General features: G+C 29.6%; 1 protein-coding gene and 1 non-coding gene across 2 annotated transcripts; one reads left to right on the top strand and one right to left on the bottom strand.

Moving 5' to 3' along the window:
* Nucleotides 1–596: 596 nt before the first annotated feature.
* Nucleotides 597–13,610, bottom strand: LOC143202809 (cubilin). The gene is made up of 8 exons (XM_076414623.1): nt 12,032–13,610; nt 11,507–11,646; nt 6,725–6,996; nt 4,405–4,513; nt 1,629–1,739; nt 1,305–1,364; nt 1,028–1,147; nt 597–746 (listed from the first exon to the last, which is right to left on the bottom strand). The coding sequence occupies exons 1-8, from the start codon at nt 13,363–13,365 to the stop codon at nt 661–663; spliced, it is 2,232 nt and encodes a 743-aa protein (XP_076270738.1). The 5' UTR covers nt 13,366–13,610; the 3' UTR covers nt 597–660.
* On the top strand, nt 9,086–9,157 carry TRNAC-GCA (transfer RNA cysteine (anticodon GCA)). The gene has a single exon. It is a non-coding gene; the product is annotated as a tRNA-Cys (tRNA).
* Nucleotides 13,611–22,100: the final 8,490 nt, after the last annotated feature.

Raw genomic sequence — 22,100 nt, 5'->3', positions numbered from 1 at the left:
ACATTTAAAAAACTTGGTCTCTGGTGGTCATTGTGGGAGAACTTGTACGGTTTCTGTTATTACCCATATCAAGTTTCGGATAAAACATATTTATCATTGTCAAGTTTTATATTTGCGTAAAATGTCTGGTGTTTAGTTTGAATACGTAGGAAAATATTATGTTTAAGGTAATCTCGAAGAAAATTTTAATATATTCATGATGTCGACATCTCCCGGCAAGCTCCATCATTAAGCAAAAGATATCTGTATTATTGTATAAAGGTTTCGCGCTCCGTTGGTAGATGACGCTTTGTTTTCAGTAATTTGATTACTATAATTTAACGAAAAATATGTTAAATATATTTAAGAACAAATAATTAATATTGGTATATTAAAAGCAGGTTAAATAATCGTCCTAAATGCGATTTGCTTTAAGTATATCGAATTAGTTTTATATTGCGGTCACAGATGTCTCTCATAAATTAAAAAGTGGCTATCAAGTGCAATTTCTTTATTAACTAATTAATCTGGCACTTTTCTGAGAAAATCGATTTCTATATTACTTTCTCAAAGGTAAAATGTTAATAAACTGTAAACAACAATCCAAACATCAATACTTAAATGATAACTAACACTTATATTTATAAATACTGAAAATATAAAATATATAATAAATGAATTTTAATCACAAGTAATTTCCAAAGGCTTCATTTGATCTTCTTTGTTAGATAATTGGATTATTGTAAAGTTTCCTGTAAATAGTGGTCCTAAAACAAAAGTAAAAGGTATCATTCTATAAAATTTTCAGTAGTTTATGTTAAAATTATATTATACCTACAATTATATATGCATATTATTCGTTCTTTCGAATATATTTCACATATAATTACGAAAAATTCTACTTTAAAATTGTAAAATATTTCCGGGTTTCACTGATGCTATTTTCGCAATTTTTTTATATCCGAATGTAATGGAAATAAATGACTTCCCATATATAGTACAGCATATGAATTTTGTTCCGTCATAATCAGAGTCCGTTCATACATACCTATTACGTCCGCTTTCGCATATCCACATTTCGTGTTGTTGAATTTTATGTTAATTTGGTTGCATAAAGTCTTAAGTATTGTTTCTTTGGAATAATTGGCTGACAGTAGTTGACAGATTTCTATAAAAATAATATATTATATATGAATATCGAAAATAATATTTGATTGATTAGAATGATTGAGTTAGATATTCATAATCGATTTAAAATATACCGAAGATCTTAAGATTGTTATTAGGCTTTATGGGTAATATCAAAAAATATAATATTTTTTTACCGGTAAAATTAATTGATGGAATTTTTCTTTCAAGTCGAACTGGTGGAGGTAAGTCTACATCTGTAAATTAACAACATAAAAAAGCGTTTTCCAGATATCAATTCAAATAAGATATTAATAAAAATATTTTATGGCCTTATAAAAAACAATAATTTAAATGAAAAGGGTATTTTTATGTAGGACTTGTTTGTTATTTCATTACTGTAAAAATATTAATGCCATTTGATGGAGGTTGCTCTGAAAATATCGCTGTCCCTTGTACCCTTTCTTATTTAATTATTTACGTTTCAGTCAAATTTCACAAGACTGGACGTATTTACTTACCACAATTAGTAAGTTGTGCGCCTCTGATTCGGTAGTTGTCAGGTGAGATAGTGCTAGTGTTTTGGACCTTTTGATAAGTAATAAGTTGTTGAGTTTTATTACTGAGTGTGACTAAAACGAGTAATATATCATGAATTATTTAAATTTAACTATTAATGTATAAAGTTTTAGATTTACAGTCAATATATTTTATGCAGTGAGACAAAAATACATTATTAAATATTTTTAATTATTTAATAAGTGTTTTTTTTTGTATTAGGACTTTTGTTTTAATGCATAATTGTTATATATAACATTATATGGATGAGAAAAAGTAATTTGGCTTTTATATTATAATATATAATAACATTACTATTATATAACGGTCGGTTTATTTTTTACATAGTGTTTTAACGCATTAATGTTAACAAAATATCGGCTAAAAGTAGAATTAAGTCGTCAACATTTTCGAACAACAATTTTTCCATTTCGATGTGGATTAACTCAATAAATATGCGTCGATTGAACTTGGTTCCACTTCTCTCGCCAAAGTATCATCAAGGATTACTGTCTAATGATGCTCTACATATACCAATATCAGGCATTTTTTAGTAAATATTGTTGGTGCATTGGGTTGACATGTTTAAGGGGTTATATTTTTTTTCCCTTAAATCATACATACACTATTTTATAATAATATCCAAAAAAATTCGTTAAGAAGCTATTATTGTTTATTTTCTGAGAACTATGTTGGTGTAGATTCCTAATAAGTCTTAAATTAATGTTAACGTTAACAAAATATCGGCTAAAAGAGGAATTAAGTAGTCAACATTTTCGAACAACAATTTTTCCATTTCGATGTGGATTAACTTAATAAATATGCGTCGATTGAACTTGGTTCCACTTCTCTCGCCAAAGTACCATCAAGGATTACTGTCTAATGATGCTCTACATATACCAATATCAGGCATTTTTTAGTAAATATTGATGGTGCATTGGGTTGACATTTTTAAGGGGTTATATTTTTTTCCCTTAAATCATACATACACTATTTTATAATAATATCCAAAAACAAAAAGCATTCGTTAAGAAGCTATTATTGTTTATTTTCTGAGAACTATGTTGGTCTAGATTTCTTATAACTCTTAAAATAGTTTTAAAGGACTTGAACTAGTCAAAGGATGCTACACTAAATCTTGATATATAATATCCTGGTTTCACTATAATATATGTGATTAGTAATACATTGTAATCAAAAAGGATATGATCTGTTATCAAAATATAAAGAAAGAAAGATACATAGAAATATACAGATTCAATATTAATGTATGGATATAGAAATATAATAAAATATATGTGAATATAAATGTTTATTCAGGTAAAAATATTAAAACTTAGGACTAAGCAATAATGAGAGGAGAGATTTATTGATCGTATCTTGAAATTTCAAATATTATACTGAATGTTGGAAAACTTGTAAATGCAAAACATCAAATTTGTTTTTCATACGATATTCATTTGGTTGCTTGCAATTTATATAAAAAATAACTGACTTGCAAATAAATGTATCAATGTCATTTCGTAATTCGGATTTAACAAACTGATGTAACTGATGTGATGTAAATAGTAAAGAAGTTCCTAATAAGAACCGCGTTAGGTAACGTTTTTACATTCATAAATGATCCTAGCTAATAATAACACATGGGCTGAAGACTCTCGGGCGTCACAAAGAAAACGTGTTTTTTTTTTGTTTAAAATTGGCTTTATTCATCAAGATAATCTCCATCAAGAGCCACAAAATCATTACAGCGCTACTCTAACATTTCAATACCACTTTTGCAGAACGATTTATCTTTTGCTTCAAAATAGGACTGCCATTAGTTGCTGTCAACACTGCTTGTAATCATTAACACGTTCTTGTTTTTGGTTAAGAGTGAGCAGACGTGGCACCTGCTTTGAACAGAGCTTTCTCATACTAAAATGCTCATGCAATATAAAACCAACAGATTATTTTGATATATTTTCGATGTTAGCTAACACTACTTTACTTTTCGATAATTCAACACGATTTTGAGCATTTTGTTAAATGTTTTTTAGTGTTACCACCTTATTTGGAAGTCTACTGCATTCTGCATCATGAGTGTCTCTACGACCACGTTTGAAGTGAGCAAACCAACGTTTTATTGTTATTTCTGATGGAGCGGAGTCCTTATAACACTTTTCAAGCCATTGCTTCGCTTGAACGACATTTTTCCCATCAAGAAGCAGTGTAAAATTAAAACACGAAATTGTATTTGACCCATTGTTTTGAAAATAACAAAAGTATTGTCGCTCCTAGCATAATAACTCACAAACTTATGAGTAGAATATTACTAAATTTTAAGAGCTTTCTTATGAATGTTAGTCCTAACTGAAAAAATGGCGAATGCAATAAAACTAGCGCCATCTTTGTGTTAGGCTCGGGACTTTTCAGGTCATGTATTATATCTGAATTAATATACTAATAATATATTTGTTAAAATGTATTTCGCACTAATTTTGCATTAATATTTTCACTATGTAAAAAATACAATAATTGTTTTATTCTGTATACTGCTTTGACTTTTCATTATCTAATCCCTTAACTGAGATCGAAACCCTAATTTAGAATCATTGTTTTAGACATTAACCGACATTTTATATAAACTTTGATAAATGTTTGATGTTAATTATAGTCATAAAATTCCAGCTGACAAAATAGTAAATAATATTTAGCATACCTAGACATCTTTTTTCGTTCAATTTGCAAATTTTTTACCTTTTTGCCCTGTAAGATTTCCACAATAAACTCGGCCATTTATGGTGAATCTATGACGCGAACATGGTAAATTGAACTCCTCCAAATATAGATTAATCTGGCAGATGTCCTGAAATTATAATATTTTTAATGATTTATTATCAAATTTACCTCTATTAGATTTTACATTTAATTGTCTAGCAAAATATCTACGTTGGTTTTTTTTTCTGTGAAGTCTTCTGAAGTATAATTGGATTTTTTGTTAAGTACAAATTATTTTTAGACTATACGAAGGATTTGTATGTAATTATTTTTTGTCAAATTCATATTTCGTGTCAAATTATCACAGTTTTTTAAATTTCTTGATGTTAGAGGTTTTAAGTTGTTTTTAATAGATATTTGCATAACTATAATGAAGAATAATATATTATTTATATTTGAGTACATATTATTTATATAGCGGTGAGGACCACCGAGAAAAATATCGATATTTTAAAAAATATCAATAAATCGTTTTCGAAACAAAACCTTTAAAATTTGTATTGTATAAAAAGTAATTAAATGGTTTCCTATCATGTTTAAGAAAAATAATTAAATTTTTGAATAAATACCGATATATCGTTATTTTTTCGGCATCTCTACCCACACAAAACTATTCTACGCAGAAGATCTTGCTTTTAAACAAATTGTTCACTTTTTATGAAGAAATATGTAGTTAATATTAACCATAATATTTAGTTTAAAATAATTAGGCGCTTGCGTGTATTTTGATCAAAAAACGATTGAACGACATTACCTGACAGTTAAATTCGATGATTCTAATATTTCCCTATATAAGATAATAATTTTTCATTTAGTATTATTGAGTTATTCAGTAGATAACAAGTATATTGATGAGTCCCCAGCCTGACACATAGATGGCGCTACTAGAATTACATCCATATATTTTTTAGTTAGCCCTAACCCTCAAATGATGCGTGTATAAATTTGACAGCTGTCGGATCATTAGTATGTGAATTATAGCATATTGAGTGAAGCAACTTTTGTTTGTGAAAAAAATGGATAAAAAGGAATTTCGCGTGTTGATAAAATATTGCTTTTTGAAGGGAAAAAATACAGTTGAAGCAAAAACTAGGCTTGAATCCGAGTTTCCGGACACTGCCCCAGGAAAATCAACCATCAAGTATTGGTATGCTAAGTTTAGACTTGGTGAAATGAGCAAAGAAGACGGTGAATGCAGCGGACCCCCAAAAGAGGTTGTTAACGACGAAAGCATTAAAAAAATCCACAAAATGATTTTGAATGACCGCAAATTGAAATTAAATGAAATAGCAGACACTCAAAAGACATCAAGTGAACGTGTACATCATATCATTCACAAATATTTGGGTATGAGAAAGCTCTGTGCAAAGTGGTTAAGCGCTAGCTCACTTTTGACCAAAAAAACGAGGAGTTGATGATTCGGAACAGTGTTTGAAGATGATCCATCGTAATAAACGGCTCCATCATTTCACTCCGAAGTCCAATCGACAGTCATCTGAGTGGACTGTACACGATAAACCCGCTTCAAAGCGAGACAAAACGCAAGAGTCGGCTGGCAATGTTATGGTGTCTGTATTTTGGGATGCGCATGGAATAATTTTCATTGACTAAGAGAAGAAAAAGAAAGTGCTGCTTCACCAAAAAAATGTACCGTGTCACAAGTCAGTGAAAACGATGGCAAAAATCCATGAATAGGGCTTCGAATTGCTTCCTCATCCACCGTATTCTCCAGATCTGGCCCCCAGCCACTATTTCCTGTTTTCAGATCTCAAAAGAATGATCGCTGGGAAGAAATTCACGTCGAATGAAGAGGTGGATCACCGAAACTGAGGCCTATTTTGAATCAAACGACAAATCGTACTTCAAAAATGGTATCGAAAAGTTGGAGGGTCGTTATAATCAGTGTATCACCCTTGAAGGGAATTACGTTGAATAAAAAAAACTAATTTTGCCAAAAAAATGTGTTTTACGATGGTAGGCCGGGGACTTTTCAATTGACCTTAATATTGCGATTCTATAAAATTAGGAAGGTTGGATATATATTAATTATACTTCTCATTTTATTCATTCAATCATTTTTCAATCAAAATAATTTCAATCCAAATGAATCAAATAAAATATTTTCAAATTTATTTCCATATATATTCTAAAGTAAATGAACCTGTCTATGCTAAATCCGAAATGGTTTATCCAAATAACGTATCCTCAGGTTTCTTAACAAGATGAGTATCTCTTAACTTAAAATCTTCTTAATCTTTAATCTTTTTCAATGAAAACTTCATTTTTAAATTATACATACCGTGGAATTTCTTAGGATATGAAAGGAACAACGTTCATCCCCTGGATTGTTGGTAATTTGAAATATCTGCTCGGTTATAATTCGGTCGCAGTTCCGGTCGGATGGTGTCGTGACGTCTTTTCCAGGTCCACAAACCGGTAGCACAGCGCTCGGTTGACGCTCGGCGCAGGAAACCTGTTGATATTCGGCTCTAAATCCTTTGCCGCAGTAATTGGCGTCGGAGGCGAAAGTTATATCTTGATAGGGCTTCGTCTCGGCAGCGTCAACTGTCACTGAAATTTCACATTCTATAAAAGGGAATGCTGTTTTTTCGTTTTATAAACGTTGATGTGGGTACGATATAAACTGACACGATATGACCGGCATAATAAGGATGTGTAAGACGTTTATTGGGAATAACCTTCCATGTGTTTATTGTAAAATATTGACAATAATATTGAAAATGAAAATATCGTAGGTGGTGATAAATTAGAGGACAGATCGATTCTGTAACAATCTGTTTTTATAAATTGTATGAAATATTGTAGGTGTATTATTTTTACTTAGCCTTTATATATTAATTAACACGGCTTTCTACCACTTCGTACGTATACATATCATACTCGAGTGTTATTCACATTCACATATGAGTGGATATGAGCCCCCCTAATGTCTATTTGCGATTGTCTTGTTTTTTGAATAATAGTCGGAAAGTGAGAAAATGTTAGTTTAAGCAATCATTCCTATAGTACTTGGGTGCATACACGATACTCTATTATGATTTTTTTTTATTTTATTTAATCTATTCGCAGAATATTCCTATAACTTGTTTCTGTATACCCATACAGGTTTTAAAATATAGATTTGTTTGTACAACAGCATTTTATTATGTACGAAGAATTTTACATTTTTTAAATTAATTAAGGGGGCATTGTAATATGTTTTTTTTTCACTAAATTACGGTTGTTCGCAAAACGAGACATTTTTATAATTTTTTTGTAGCAATAGTTTTTTTATTTTGTTATAGTTTTACTTTGATCGTATAGAATAATGTACAGAAAAGGCTTACAACAAGCTTCAAGCAAATGACCACTATCATTATAATATAAATCATCTATAAAATAGGCAATTTAAATTCTGAAGAATGCTTCAATTTTTAAGAAAATATTAAAATATTCCTAAATAGATAGGCTTTCAACATATGAAAAATCGATTTTTTCGGATTTCTAATATCGAATACCCCTTTTATATATTAACTTATATCAGGAGCATAAATTAATTTTAAAGGATTTACAACAGACGGTATTCGACTCATGTTGTAAGCCTCATTGGTAGGCTTCACTTTTCAGTATGTGTCCTTTTGTCAAATTCTATAGAAAAGATATTGTATTAGGTTGAAATTGTTCTGAATTGGTACCGAGAAAATTGCACTTGTGAAAAGCTTTTATGGCAACCATGATCCATCCATTTCAACGTTTCAACGTTTTAGAAGTGGTTATTTGACACCAAAGAAAAGGAGCGTTCTGAACAGCCAAAAACTTAGGCATTACTCGATGGAACCATTAATGAGAATAGCTATCGATTACAGAGAATGCTACCCCACTACACTTATTCTCCAGACCTTGTTCTTTATCATTCCTGTTTTTTCAACATATGAATTGACCAGTTTGAGTTCTATTTGAACAAGTTCATTTCATTTGAAGATACCAAAAATGTGTAGCTATCGATGGACAATAATTCGAATAAAATACGTTTTGCCGATTTTTCACAAAAAAGTTTCAAATTAAAGAAAATCCTTTAAACTAATGGGCCAATATAAAGTTCCAATTCGTGTATTTCATATAGTCCCGATGATTTAAACTGCTGTTACGTCATATAAATTCTTAATTGATTAAGTAAAGCCACAAACCTAACTTACACAAATTCACGTATATGTTTTTATGTATACGAATCGAAATACATTTTAGCTTCGGTGATTGCAAAATCTAGTATTTCACGGCTAGCCTACTATCAGCAACATGAGATCGTCTTTGATGGCTTCAAATTATACTATAACGCATCCAAATTCCAGTATTTTAAATTAAGACAGGCTTCGAATCACTAAAGATTAATCGAAGATTTGAGAGAAATATTCTTTTCGCTTCTTTTTTTTGATAAGCTTGGTTTCTATTAACTTCTGTAATAATCTAGTCTGGAATGTGGACTGTGCCAGTTTTGATATTTAGTATATTTACGAATTTAGATGAAACACATATTTTCTTCAGTAAACATATTTTTTATATAAGTTACCTTTTTTAAATCCATCAAAATTAATAGTCACACTATATTATAAAATTTCGATTATTTTCTTTCTTAAAAAATTAATAATTATACATATATCGTGGGGATATAGCTCAGTGGTAGAGCATTCGACTGCAGATCGAGAGGTCCCCGGTTCAAACCCGGGTGTCCCCTTTATTTATAAATTATATTTTTATTCTAATTTCAATTAGAAAACATGTTCTCTTATTCAGGAAAAATATAGTTTTTGAACCACCTACAGACTGGACATCAAAAGAATTTAAATTATTGAGCATATTTAATTAATAGGCCGAGATATCATTTGTGATTTGCTGCTGAAACCAGACGAAATCGAGATACCTTGACCATGACTGAATGCTGATCTGTACACATTACTTCCATCTCAATAAATATTCTGTGTGAGGTTGCCCTAAAGATAAATAACTTCTAAAATAATTAAATGTTATAGTTTATTAATAAAAGAAAACCTGTTTAAACAAGCTTGATATAACATGATATATATATATATATATATATATATATATATATATATATATATATATAAATCTATATATAATTATATATAAATATATAAATCTATATATAAACATATATATATATATATATATATATATATATATATATATATATATATATATATATATATATATATATATATATATATATATATATATATATTGAATAAACGATTTTTGAAGTTACTATTTTCGATGTGTTTGTAAGTGAATTCTTTACAAATTTAGATTTGTAAAGATTTTAGATTTGTGAGAAGGGCTTTAATTATAAATCTAATTGGTTGGTTTGAGACTTATCTCCTAATAAGTCTTTGGTAAGATATAAAAGAGTACGGATGTTGATAGCATATGTGATACAATATGGTAAGTCTTAACATCCAAATTATATGTTAAAATTTTATAAAAAAGTATTATTTTTGTAAAAGACTTTTAGGCATGTGTGTCACAATGATGAAACGATGAAACGCAGATTCACTACTACACTATTAAGTAATAACTAATAATATATTCATATTCATTCAATACCACCAACATCAGAAAGTGCCAAAACCAATAGTTCTTCAAAAAAGCGTTGGTGGAGTAAACATAATATTTTTGAATGTATTATTTTTACCTTAGTCATACCAGAGACTTTCGTTATAAAGATAACACAGTAATGCTGTTTTAATTAAAATAAAATTAATTTCCTGATCATTAATATATTTAAATAATTATTATTTCGTTAGTTTTGACCAAACATAATATACTGCCAGATTGTGATGAAGGATTGCAGGAAATTTGTTAATTATGATTTCTAAATTTCAAACGTAATTTCAGATAAATTTTAAAACATGCTGCTTATGTAGCAACAAGAATGGTATAATATTCTTATTGCTAGCGATTATATATTCAAAATATTCAGAAATTATATACTTAATATAATGTATAAACTAAATAGTTATAATCAGAAATTAAAATTTACTAGGGAGTTAGTATTCGTTTATTTAAGTTTCTTGATGATACAATGATATTTATTGCAGCATTTTTGGATTTCCAGTTTGAAAGAAGTCGGGAATGGAGGGAAAAGTTAAATGTATTAAAAGAAAACTGTTACACTAAAAGCATGCGGACTATAGTACGTAACGTGACGGTACAGAATAAATTAAATAACAAAATAAAAAAAAACCGAAATAAATAGCGACATTTTCTGTAAAAAGGCCTGTTTCTTCTACGAGAAACTATTTATTTCACGAAAAAAAATATTATTTTCGTCTATTTGAAATTCATGAAACAGCTAGAATTAGGACAAGGAAGAAAGAAAATTTACAAATAAAATTTTTTTTAATAATGATTTTTTTATCGAATATTTAATTAATTATCTCTTACTTTTATTTGACAAAACTACTTTTATCTAACTAGACCACTTTATTATCTTTAAAGTGTCCTAAAAGTTTTGTAGAAACTATTTGATATGGAGAATTGGAACAGTATAATTTGAGAATGATAAATAAAGGAAGTCGTCGAATATCACATTTTCTGGAGTAGCTAGTCATTCGTAAAAACTGTATTAAATTCTGCTAATTATCTCTAAATCTGATAATTGAAGCTAACAACAAGTTATATATAGTTAATGATAGAATGATTGTGAAGTGGTGTTATCAAAATAGCACTGAAGAAATGTTTTCAAATTATAGTAGACGAAAGTACCCTCATCACTTGGTGATAAAAGTTAAATTTATTTAAACTTGTAATGTGAATTTCGACAAGATTATTGCAGTGAATTCAGTAACATAAACATATTTTTTGCTTTAGATATACATTCTTCATTCTTCTGTATCACGTGTAGAATCTGTATAATTCTACATAATGTCATGCTAATATATTATTTAGATGGCAATCTTGGGTTCAGTTTATTGTTATGTTACATTAATATTATTATTCATAGACAAAAAGTAATATTGTCAGTGTTTTTTTCCATTTTTCTATTTCTTTTATCACTAGTACATACCTGTTTTTCCATGAAGATAGTTTCCACAATAACGAACATTTCCTATAGTGACATAGTCCTTCTGACAATCATAGCTTTGTTCAATATTAAAGTCGTAGAATTTCAAGTATATAGAACAATATCCGGGTAAAAAATAAAATCTAAAAATAAACAAAATCGTGTTATTTCAACATAACAAACTCAGGATGGCTCTGATAGAGGTTAATTTTAAGAAAAACAAAAATATGGTCGGTACGACAAAAATTTTATAATGTTTTTCCTGTTAAAGAATGGATATGAGGTTATATTACAACATAAGAAAAGTCTACGCACTACAATAAGAACAAATGCTTTATGTGTTTCACATTATTATCAATAAAATAAAATAGAGAGTTAGGGAAATATTACTCCATCAACTGTACTCAAAAGATATTTAGTTTATTCAACGTGTAATTCAACATTTTGTCTTTTCTTGAACAAAATTTAGAAATAAAAGGAGAGTCAGAGCAAATATCAACCAACAAAAACAAATATAAAATATCTTACCTATAACAAAGGTTCTGATTCGCATAATAACCTAAAGGATACCCAGGACTATTAAAATATCCAGATACATTATTATATATAACACAATTGGTTGGACTCTTATTTTCCTGACTTGGACACATCTGATACATTTTATTGCCATACGTATTCGTCAGTAGTACTAATTGGTTGTTATTCCATGATTTGCAACCTTCTTGGTCACGTAATTCTGTCAATAGTGAATCGATAGATGAAACATCAATACTGTCGGTTTCTTCTTTTTTCTCGACATTTTCTTCCGAATCATCAGGCTCAAAGAAATAAATGTGTTGGTATGTGTTTCGATTCATCATCACTTTCTCATTTACCAGTTTCAATTGGTTGATGTTATCGTTATATGGCCACGATATTCTATTGTTTTGATCTTGAAAGTATTTAAATTCATTCGATCGGTGAACATTTTGTAAATTTGGAGTATATCGCTTGGGACACTCGTCTTGAACCAATTCAACAACAAACCCAGTTAAATCATTACTGTATATACCAGCACTGCGAAATCTGATTACTTTTCTCTCCTGATCTTTGAAGTTAGTGACTAGCTTCGTGTTACGATTACATCCGCAGATATATTTTCCATCGATGAGGAGGAAATTTTGGAAACATGAGTTTTTATCCGGATATCCCAAGGAGAAAAAGTGGATGTTGACTCGCAGCCTGCATACGTTTGAGTTTGCTTTTTGAACAATGTATAGGCAGTCGCGGAGTCGATTTGTTGAGTATGGAAAGCCTGGACTGGTTAGAAAAAAGTGTTTTGACGAAAAAACGTTGTTCTGACAGCATTTTCCTGGAAATGGTGGTAGATATGTGGGTTTTATTTTGTAAATCGTGTCAGTAGTAGGATCTGTGTCAAATCTGTTTTCTATGTTTACTGTGGTGGTGCTTTCTTCACAGGAATCGATTCTCTCGACCATAACTCGGAATCCAGTATTTGATGATTGATTGCTACTGATGAATTTAAGCTTCAAAGAGTTATTGACAGCGGAATATGTTGCAGAATCGTTTTTGGAACCGCAAATTGCAGCTTGAAGCCCTATTTCCAGACGTTCTTCCGTGCAACCTTTCGAGAGCTTTATATCAAAATCCAGATAGTGAATTTTGAAGTGAGTAGTGCAATTATTGCCTTTAAGTAAGTAAAAACATTCCGAATTAGCAGGATACGGTTCTGGATAATTGTCGCTGAGTATTTCGAACTGTTTTTCGGTAAAAATTTGTCCGCACATCGAACTATTCCTGCGTTCTTCACCGAAACTCTGCGCGCACAATATCAGGACGACTAACGAGTGTTTTAACGGCATGGTCAGTTGTAGAAAAACTGAACTGGTCACTGTAACGTTCTCGTTAATATTAAACAAAGGCCGGACCCAGAATTTTACATCCTGAGGAAACTAATATTTGATGACCGATGCTGATACGTGTCTTTAAGTGTTTAGGTGGCATGACGCAATACAGCCACAGGTAAATTAATGTGACTGCACCACACCGCAAGCTACAATGTTTGTGTTTGATCAAGTGCGGTTTACGACGCTGTCATCAGAAAACTGCAAACATGGTGATTTTGAAATGATGCGATGGATTTCCTCTGTTAGTAGAAAATAATCTTTCTTTAAACATAATTTATTTGTATATATTTGCTGATGTTACATTCACAATTTCAATATAGGATGTGTAAAAGTTCAGTATAGGATGTGTGTACTATTTATTATTATATCTATTGTTCGATTAAAATTAATAATTTTATTCATAATTATTATATATATTATTTTGGTAACATTATTTTGGTAACAACGAATATATTTTTATATAGCTAATGTCAATTTAGTCTGATTTTAATTATTAATAAAAGTACGGTGGTAGTCACCTTTTGATTACTTACATTTCATCGCTGTTGAGGACTAAAAATAAATAGAAAAAGTATGTCATAAAAGTGTAATATTATTTGAAAAGTTCAAGATAATTTAGTTGACTATTGTTCTAATCAAAAAGAACAAACATGGTAAGAAAATTTTAAATAAAGCGATGGATGCTCTCTACTAGTAGAAATTTTCTTTATTTAAATATATTTTATTAGTATATATTTGTTGATGACACATTCACAAATTTTATATAGGATGTGTAAAGGATCACTTGTTATTATACATTTTGTTTTATTGAAATTAATGATTTTAAATTAGATCCCTTATTTAATTTTAGTTTATTATTTATTATACTTGTTAAACAACTATAGTTAAAAAACCTATTTGACACGTATATATATATATATATATATATATATATATATATATATATATATATATATATAAATGAATTGGCTCTAGAACGGTGACAGATTTAGCTAATATTGGTTTTGAAATATCATCAATCTTCAATCAGAGAATCGTTAGTTTATATAGCAAGGAAAATGTAGAATGGACAATTTTGTTTTACCATACAAACTGTCAGTGTTATTGTCATCAATAGTTTTATACTAATTACTACTAAGTAAATATATAAGAATACTAATTAAATATTACATTATTTATTTGTATTTATATTACATTATTATTTGTATATATTTGCTGATGCTACATTCACAATTTCAATATAGGATGTGTAAAAGTTCAGTATAGGATGTGTGTACTATTTATTATTATATCTATTGTTCCATTAAAATTAATAATTTTATTCATTATTATTATATATATTATTTTGGTAACAACGAATATATTTTTATATAGCTAATGTCAACTTAGTCTGATTTTATACGTAATAAACGTACGGTGGTAGTCACCTTTTGATTACTTACATTTTTTCGCTCTTGAGGACTAAAAATAAATAGAAAAAGTATGTTATGAAAGTGTAATATTATTTAAAAAGTTCAAGACAATTTAGTTGACTATTATTCTAATCAAAAAGAACAAACATGGTAAGAAAATTTTAAATAAAGCGATGGACGCTCTCTACTAGTAGAAATTTATTTAAACATATTTTATTAGTATATATTTGCTGATGACACATTCACAAATTTTACATATAGGATGTGTAAAGGATCACTTGTTATTATACCTTTTGTTTTATTGAAGTTAATCATTTTAAATTAGATCCCTTATTTAATTTTACTTTATTACTTTTAGATAACAACAAATTCGGCTTATTCCGATATAGTATATAGAACTTAAGTTAAACAACTATAGTTAAAAAACCTATTTGACACACATCGCGAGAATTTTCTTTATTTTTATTATTAACAATGCTAAGGAGAAGACGACCTGACTTAGGTCCAGCTTAGATGACAAGACAGAAACACAATGTAAGAGTAGCTGTATTAGTATATGACAATTACATTCGACAATTACTAAAAATTTCGTTCACATCACAGTGACCAAGACAAAGTAAAATTAATTGAGTGATTTCGCAGCAATATTCCTATTAATTAATTAGTTACAATAGGGGAAATGTCAATCGTTAGTCAACAATGTCAGGAATTAAAATACAGTGGAAAATCGGCATGTGTCGGTGGAAAAGTAAAATTGCCAAAATTGGTCCAAAATTATTAAATGCATTACCCTCATTAGTTTCGGGATGGGAAATGATTCTCACAAGATAGATGTATGTGGTAAGAAGTTCACCAGATTATCTAATGTTGTATAAAAACTTAATGTTAACCTATTGACTATTTTCGGAGTTTTACACATACGAATATACGGGTGCTGAATTTAAGTTAAACAACTGTAATAATAATAGTATAGGCCAACCTATTTGACACGTTTATCGTGCAATAAGCGGAAGCCTCTTCCTTTAGAATTATACCATCACACTGTATTAGCGAAGAACTTATTTAAAAATGAAGTCAACGGAAATGGCTTGCATAATATGTTTACGTAATGTCTGTCTCTTCTGTTTGGTTAGTTCTGCCAAGGCCAATGTAATGGGAACAACGTTTAATGTATTTGTATTGTTCTTCTCTGAATAGTTTTACATAAAAAAGGTTCATTTGAATATATTAATACTTAAATATTATACACTGGGATTTATTCGAAATGCTTTTTGATGGAACATAGTTATTTAAAAATTAAATCGAAAATAATATTATAATAATAAAAATAAACACCATTGCAAGCAATCACTACATGTTTCGACTATTTAAATTGAATTTTACATACAACAGCTCTAGTCTTTAGATGAAAATCATGGACTGAAACAGATGCGGTCCAGCATATACAAGATCTGGTAAAATATCGCCGGAGAAGAGGAATAGTGTTGTTAGAAGAGGATAGAGTCCTACGAGCATTAAAAATGATTGAGCACAGAAACTCAAAACTGAAGCTGATGGTACAAAAGGTGGAGTGAAGGTACTCAAAAACAATTGGCCATAAACTATTTCAAGTAAAAGGCATTCAAGCGTTGGAAGACATCCCTAGTCTGTAGATTACCGGCATATACATCATAGCTTAAGGTCCCTAAAGTGTCCTTAAGTCCCAAAAGTCCCTAAAGGTGAACTGGCGTTGCTGTGAATTAACATTGTTTACTGGAATTTGATAAGAAGCTTAAAGTTCAGGATAAATGATCATCAAAGGCCGATTGTAGTAGCTCAGTTTTTTTTTTGCTGTAGACTATCTAGGGTCGCCAAAACTAGCAAACCGTTACATAGAGGGATACCACGGAAATTTGCTTAGAAACAATGATATTTCGAAGATTTTCGAAGGCAAACTGGCGGACGCAGGTAATCGAGCTCAAAAACAAATTTTATAACAACTATAAGATGTCTAGATAGAATAACGACAATATACATCTTTGTGGCCATGTAATACGATCCTGAATAACCTGCTATATGTTTTAAGAAACTACCTGCACGGTGAACGTGTAAGGCGATTTGGTCTGCTTTCTAATAGAGCCTCAGTGTCGTTTTGTCTCGCCGTTCAACAAGTCGCCTCTTCTTTCCGTAAAATAAAACAGTTTATCAAGTCAAATAATCGTTTTTGTTTTTTAAATCTTTCGACATATTTTAACTTATATAACTGGCTTGAAAAGAAGTTTGAGGAATTCACTTGATTCAGTTTTTCGCACAGAAATACTGTTCCGTTGCAATATCACTGCACGTTGATTACGAGTATGTGGTATATAATTATTAACAGAATTAGGCAAATAAACCAAGGAGGCAAAATTATGTTATGTAAGTCTTAAGCGAATTTAATTTTGGTTTCATCGTATCAAACAAATTATCATTTCAAAAGATACTTCAACACAACAACCCAAAGTTAACTCAATAATTACGTAAAGTTATACCGTATCGGTAGTTATAAAAGATAAATTAGAGCCTGTATTTTGTTCTTAGTGACGGAACCGAGAGATGTATAGCTTCGGAAAACTTCCCGCCCCATTAATATTCAAATAATGTATTTGTCGTCACAATAATTAGTGTTTGCGTTCTCCTTAATTTGCATTTGTGTTGTTTGTCCATAAAAATTAGCGAATATATGCGAGTACTTTGCAGGAGATCGATTATTGCTTGGATAAACAAACAACGAGACGATACACATACATAAATGCGAGCTATAAATACGTTTATTCAAATTTACATTATTCCCTTGTTATTGGAAATTAACGGTATTAGTTGTGGTTCTATAATATGTACATTTGACTATTTAAAATCCGCGCTTGAATGATCTGTACTAAACGTGTTGATATAAAATAAATGTGGATTGGGGCCAAATTATTCCCGTATTGAGGATACTAAGGGCGCAGGTCCTGTAACCTCCATTGGAATTATTTTTAGCATTTCGAGTTCTTTGTTAGAAATGTAAATATGTTTATTGTGACCAAAATTAGATACTTACGTAGACTGGAATTTTGGTAAAATTTCTATTGGGAAATAAACAATTGATGGTGAAATGAAATAATTGTCTAATACTAATGTATTGGATAAATTATGAAGTTATAATTCGTAACAAAAATAATAGTAAATAATAATAATAATAGTTGCTTAAAAAAATTGTTTAAGCATTTTCCGTGTAAGCTATCTGAAGTGAAGAAAAAAATCACTAACAGAGAAGTCAAAAATATAACAGTTTTCACATTCCATATTCTGACTAATGAACAATAGTAGCGTCGAACAAAAACAGTCTAAACAGTCGATAGTCAAAAAAACAGTGACTGAAAATAGTAACTGCTATTTCAGTAACTACTAATCCATAATGAAACTAAAAATGATCGTACAATAACTACCAAACCCTTTTTAAATAAAAGTTTTATTTATTTTCGAACGGAAATATTTTTAAATTACTGTGAATATTATCATGTTCAACTTTTCTCCGGTAAGGTCATTTCTTCGATCGTTAATTATTTACCCAGATTTTGAAAAATATTTTACGTGTAACTAATATAATTCAGGTAGTTTCATCTTATGGGTTTGCCAAAAATCCAATGGGTTTTCTAAACACCCAATAAATGGAATTTCCAAATACTGCTAAATCTGTAAAGTTGCTGCAGTACTTGGAGTAATTACTTCTTTCATTCTAGCCATTTCTTTATCAAAATATCTCCAGATGTCAATACATTCTTGGTGACTAGTTTTGGATTGAATTTCGAGTGATGGAACTATATTTGTATTTGTTGAAGTTAGAATGCAATATACCTCTTTTGTGATAACTTTTTGTATTGCTTCAGCGTTATTTGCAATACCAAATCCTGCTTTTTTAAATCTAGGATCTAAAAATGTGGATTTCCCGCATATCGTATTCATTTCTAAAATAGCCAGTCTTTTATTCATGACATCTAATAGACAATTTTGTCATTTTTTCCCCATTCACTTGCTAAAATCCTGGAATTGATGGAATGTCGCAGTCCTCTTATTAACCGTATAATTAAAGACATCGTTCACCAGATAACTCAGTGGTCATTATTTCAATGGGCTTTAAAAGTTGAACACATTCTGTTAAGATAGTCCATTCGTTAACAAATAAAAACTGTGGTGCTTTTCTTAATAGGCAACAAAATAAATTGTTGAATATTGTTGAAGTAGAGTTTTCCTATCAGAAAATGTATTTATTACAAATATTTAATATACTTTATTCACCTCTTTACGGTTAATATATTTAAAAGAAATTTAACAACTGCTACTGTAAAACATTCTTCAAATCTTTTGGATCTATGCAATTTCTGAAACCTTTGGAACCTAATTTTAGCTTTCAAGATTTTAGGAAAAAAGTTTCGACAAACAAGACGCTTGGACAAAAATCGTGAAAGTTTATCAAAAAGGTATTACCTTTATACCAGTCCAAAGTATTACCGTTGCCGTATTAGAGTATTATTATTATTAAAGTATTATTATGCCAGAAAAAAGTATCTTTCTCTTTATCATTTACAATGTAATTTTTTGCCCTCGAAAACTAGCGTTTCAAAATGTTGCTATATTAATTTACAATATATAGTTATTTACAAGCAAACTATAAAGAAAACATAAAACCACAGATACTGCATATACATCTATATTAGCATAAATTCGGCGCATTACTTTCAAGGTCGCGGCTAGGACGACAAGGCTAGAACGCTAAAAATCAGTCGAATAAACTAGTAGAACCGAAAATAGTAACTAAAAGTAAACGACTGAAACAGTCGATAGTAAATAGTAATAAAATCAGTCGGACCGAAAATAGCGACTGAAAACAGTTACTAGTAAAAACAGTCTAAATCAAAATAGCGACTGAAATAGTCGATAGTAAATCGATTTCAGTCGATTGTTCCCAACATTAAACAATATATATTTTACGAGCCTTAAATTATAAAGTAACATGTAGAAGATCGCTTCACGCTAATTAAATTGCGATCCTATGTTATTCTAAAACTATATATTATAAAACTAAAATAGTTTCACACCGTTAATATAACTTTGTAGAGAATACCGGAATAGATATTTTAAAATACGACAATATACAAATATCGCATATTATTAAGGAAACAGCATGAAACCGAAAGAAATCACAATATATTTGAACGACTGGAAAAAACCTGTTTGTATTTTAAATTATAATAGAGTGTTACGAGCAGAAGACATGGCGCGAAAACTTTATCAATGTCGACAATAAAGTTCGACAAACATCACCATTTTTTGTCGGAATTTGCATTTAAGTTATGCCTTAGAATTTCGCTGAAAGCGTCCCATGACTGGCACCACCGTATTTCAAACTTTAATCATTCTTATACGCCACTCAAATCCGTGAAGTTCGCAACTTTTCTTGTTAGATCCGCTTGGTCTAATTCGCAGATTTCTTATCGGTTTGTCGGAAGTTTCTTGTCAGCTATTTGGTACAGCATTATTTACAAAACAATCTGAAAAGGAACGGTACAATTTACAATAATCTTTAAGAATTATTTAGAAAGATAAAGTCGTTAAAACCCATTAAAATATCAAATATAAATAAGGTACTAAAACCGGCATCTTTGTTTTATAATTTTGCTGTTGTTAAAATTGTGTTTAAATTTGTTAAAGTTGTGTTTTTCAAAATAATATATTATATATTATTTATTATTATATATATTTTTTATTAATATATTCATTTTAATATATAAATAAAAAGTTTGATAAAATTTACGTTAATCTTTCTACAATTTATATTTGTAGCCTGTTCAATGGCAGTCAGTGCACGTCATATATAACATCGAATATATTACCAATTGTAGTTTTTAGCTCGGAGAAGATTTTTCCTTGTCATTGTATGCTAGTTAGAAATATATAGAATGCTTTCTGGTCCTTCAGAACATGTAATAGAATCAATCTACCAAATTTGATTTGGGTTGGTACTGGTAATCCATGTTCTGAAATATCTATAAAATTTTCTAAAACATTAGTGGTAATAATTAGATGTTATAGAGCGGGGTCTCTAATAATATATTTCGAGCAGGAATGACCTAATGAGGCTCCTTCTTACCATTAAGTCTCGTTAGAGAAGTAAGTATTGATATTATTGAATATTAAGTTGCTGAGGTTTTTATTAGAAATATTTTTAGCCTGTCGTAGCGGTACTGAGTATTAATATAAGTATTGTGGTTAAAGTTTTTCTAAAAATAAATAATATGAAGAAGAATATATTGTTGGATTCACAAAATAGAAAGCGTCCAAAATAGGTGACGAATCATGATTACCTTGACATTATTAATATTCGCGATCAGTGTTAAGAAATGTATAAAAACAGTGGCTAGTTTTTTCGATATAAACTTTATCAATTATTTAATATTATTAATAAATTATTTGAAATTGTTAGTTCGGGAAGTATCCTTAGAAAACGTATGAAAATGCATTTCTTTGACGGAAGTAGATCTTCTCTTCAAACATTATTATGAAACATAGATTTTAAATGGTGCAAAAACAATCCAAAAAGAGGGTTAACGGAACTTACAGGCATTCCTTTTCAAAGAATATACTTTTTAAAAGTATGTACTAAAATTAAAAGATAGAACATTTAAATTTGTGTATCTACATGAAACATGGATATTCCAAAGTGGAACATCGGTCAAATGAGAAGATTATGTGATTTTTTATAATTCATTTCAGATATATCATTATTTTTACTGAAAACAGAAATTGTTTTATTCCTGAAGCAGAGTTAGTGTCTTCCTCCAGGCCCAAGGGCGTTTACCATGGAGAAAGGTTTTTGAGATGGTTTGAAAATCAACTGTTAATACACTTGGAGGAATCATCATTGTATATGCCCACTTTCTGGACTATACAGATTGGCAGTGATAAAATATGTTGTAAGCTCAATTAAAAAATATATTAGAAAGTATAATTATTTTTAAAAGTTAGTTTAGTTAAAAGTTAAAAGTTAGTTAAAAAGTTAGTTTAAAAGTGTTTTGTTGAAAGTTTTTTATTCCAACAAATCCTATCGTGAATTGTTGCGAAACCATGGGATATTTAGCAGGTTTCCTTATTACAAGTATGTGTTGAACCAAAAAGAAGTATTACTATACAGCTTTGTTCTAGGGTATAATTGTTTCTTAAATAAATATTCGACTAAAATTGTATCAGGTTAGCAAATTAACCCTTATATTTAAACAC

Source organism: Rhynchophorus ferrugineus, unplaced genomic scaffold (genome assembly GCF_030347505.1).
Source record: "Rhynchophorus ferrugineus isolate W39M unplaced genomic scaffold, kcgeb_rfMv2 rfM9, whole genome shotgun sequence".
In the NCBI taxonomy this organism is placed as follows: domain Eukaryota; kingdom Metazoa; phylum Arthropoda; class Insecta; order Coleoptera; family Curculionidae; genus Rhynchophorus; species Rhynchophorus ferrugineus.
The sequence above is the reverse complement of the archived record's forward strand: the minus strand, read 5'-3'. Positions and strand labels throughout refer to the sequence as shown.

What these genes read in the sequence shown, in the direction of transcription:
- LOC143202809 (XM_076414623.1), bottom strand. Translation starts at nt 13,365, where the DNA reads ATGCCGTTAAAACACTCGTTAGTCGTCCTGATATTGTGCGCGCAGAGT. An exon ending in CTATCTTCATGGAAAAACAG is followed by an intron (nt 6,997 to 11,506) that starts GTATGTACTAGT and finishes GTGAAATTTCAG; the next exon opens with TGACAGTTGACGCTGCCGAG. An exon ending in ATATCCTAAGAAATTCCACG is followed by an intron (nt 4,514 to 6,724) that starts GTATGTATAATT and finishes TTATAATTTCAG; the next exon opens with GACATCTGCCAGATTAATCT.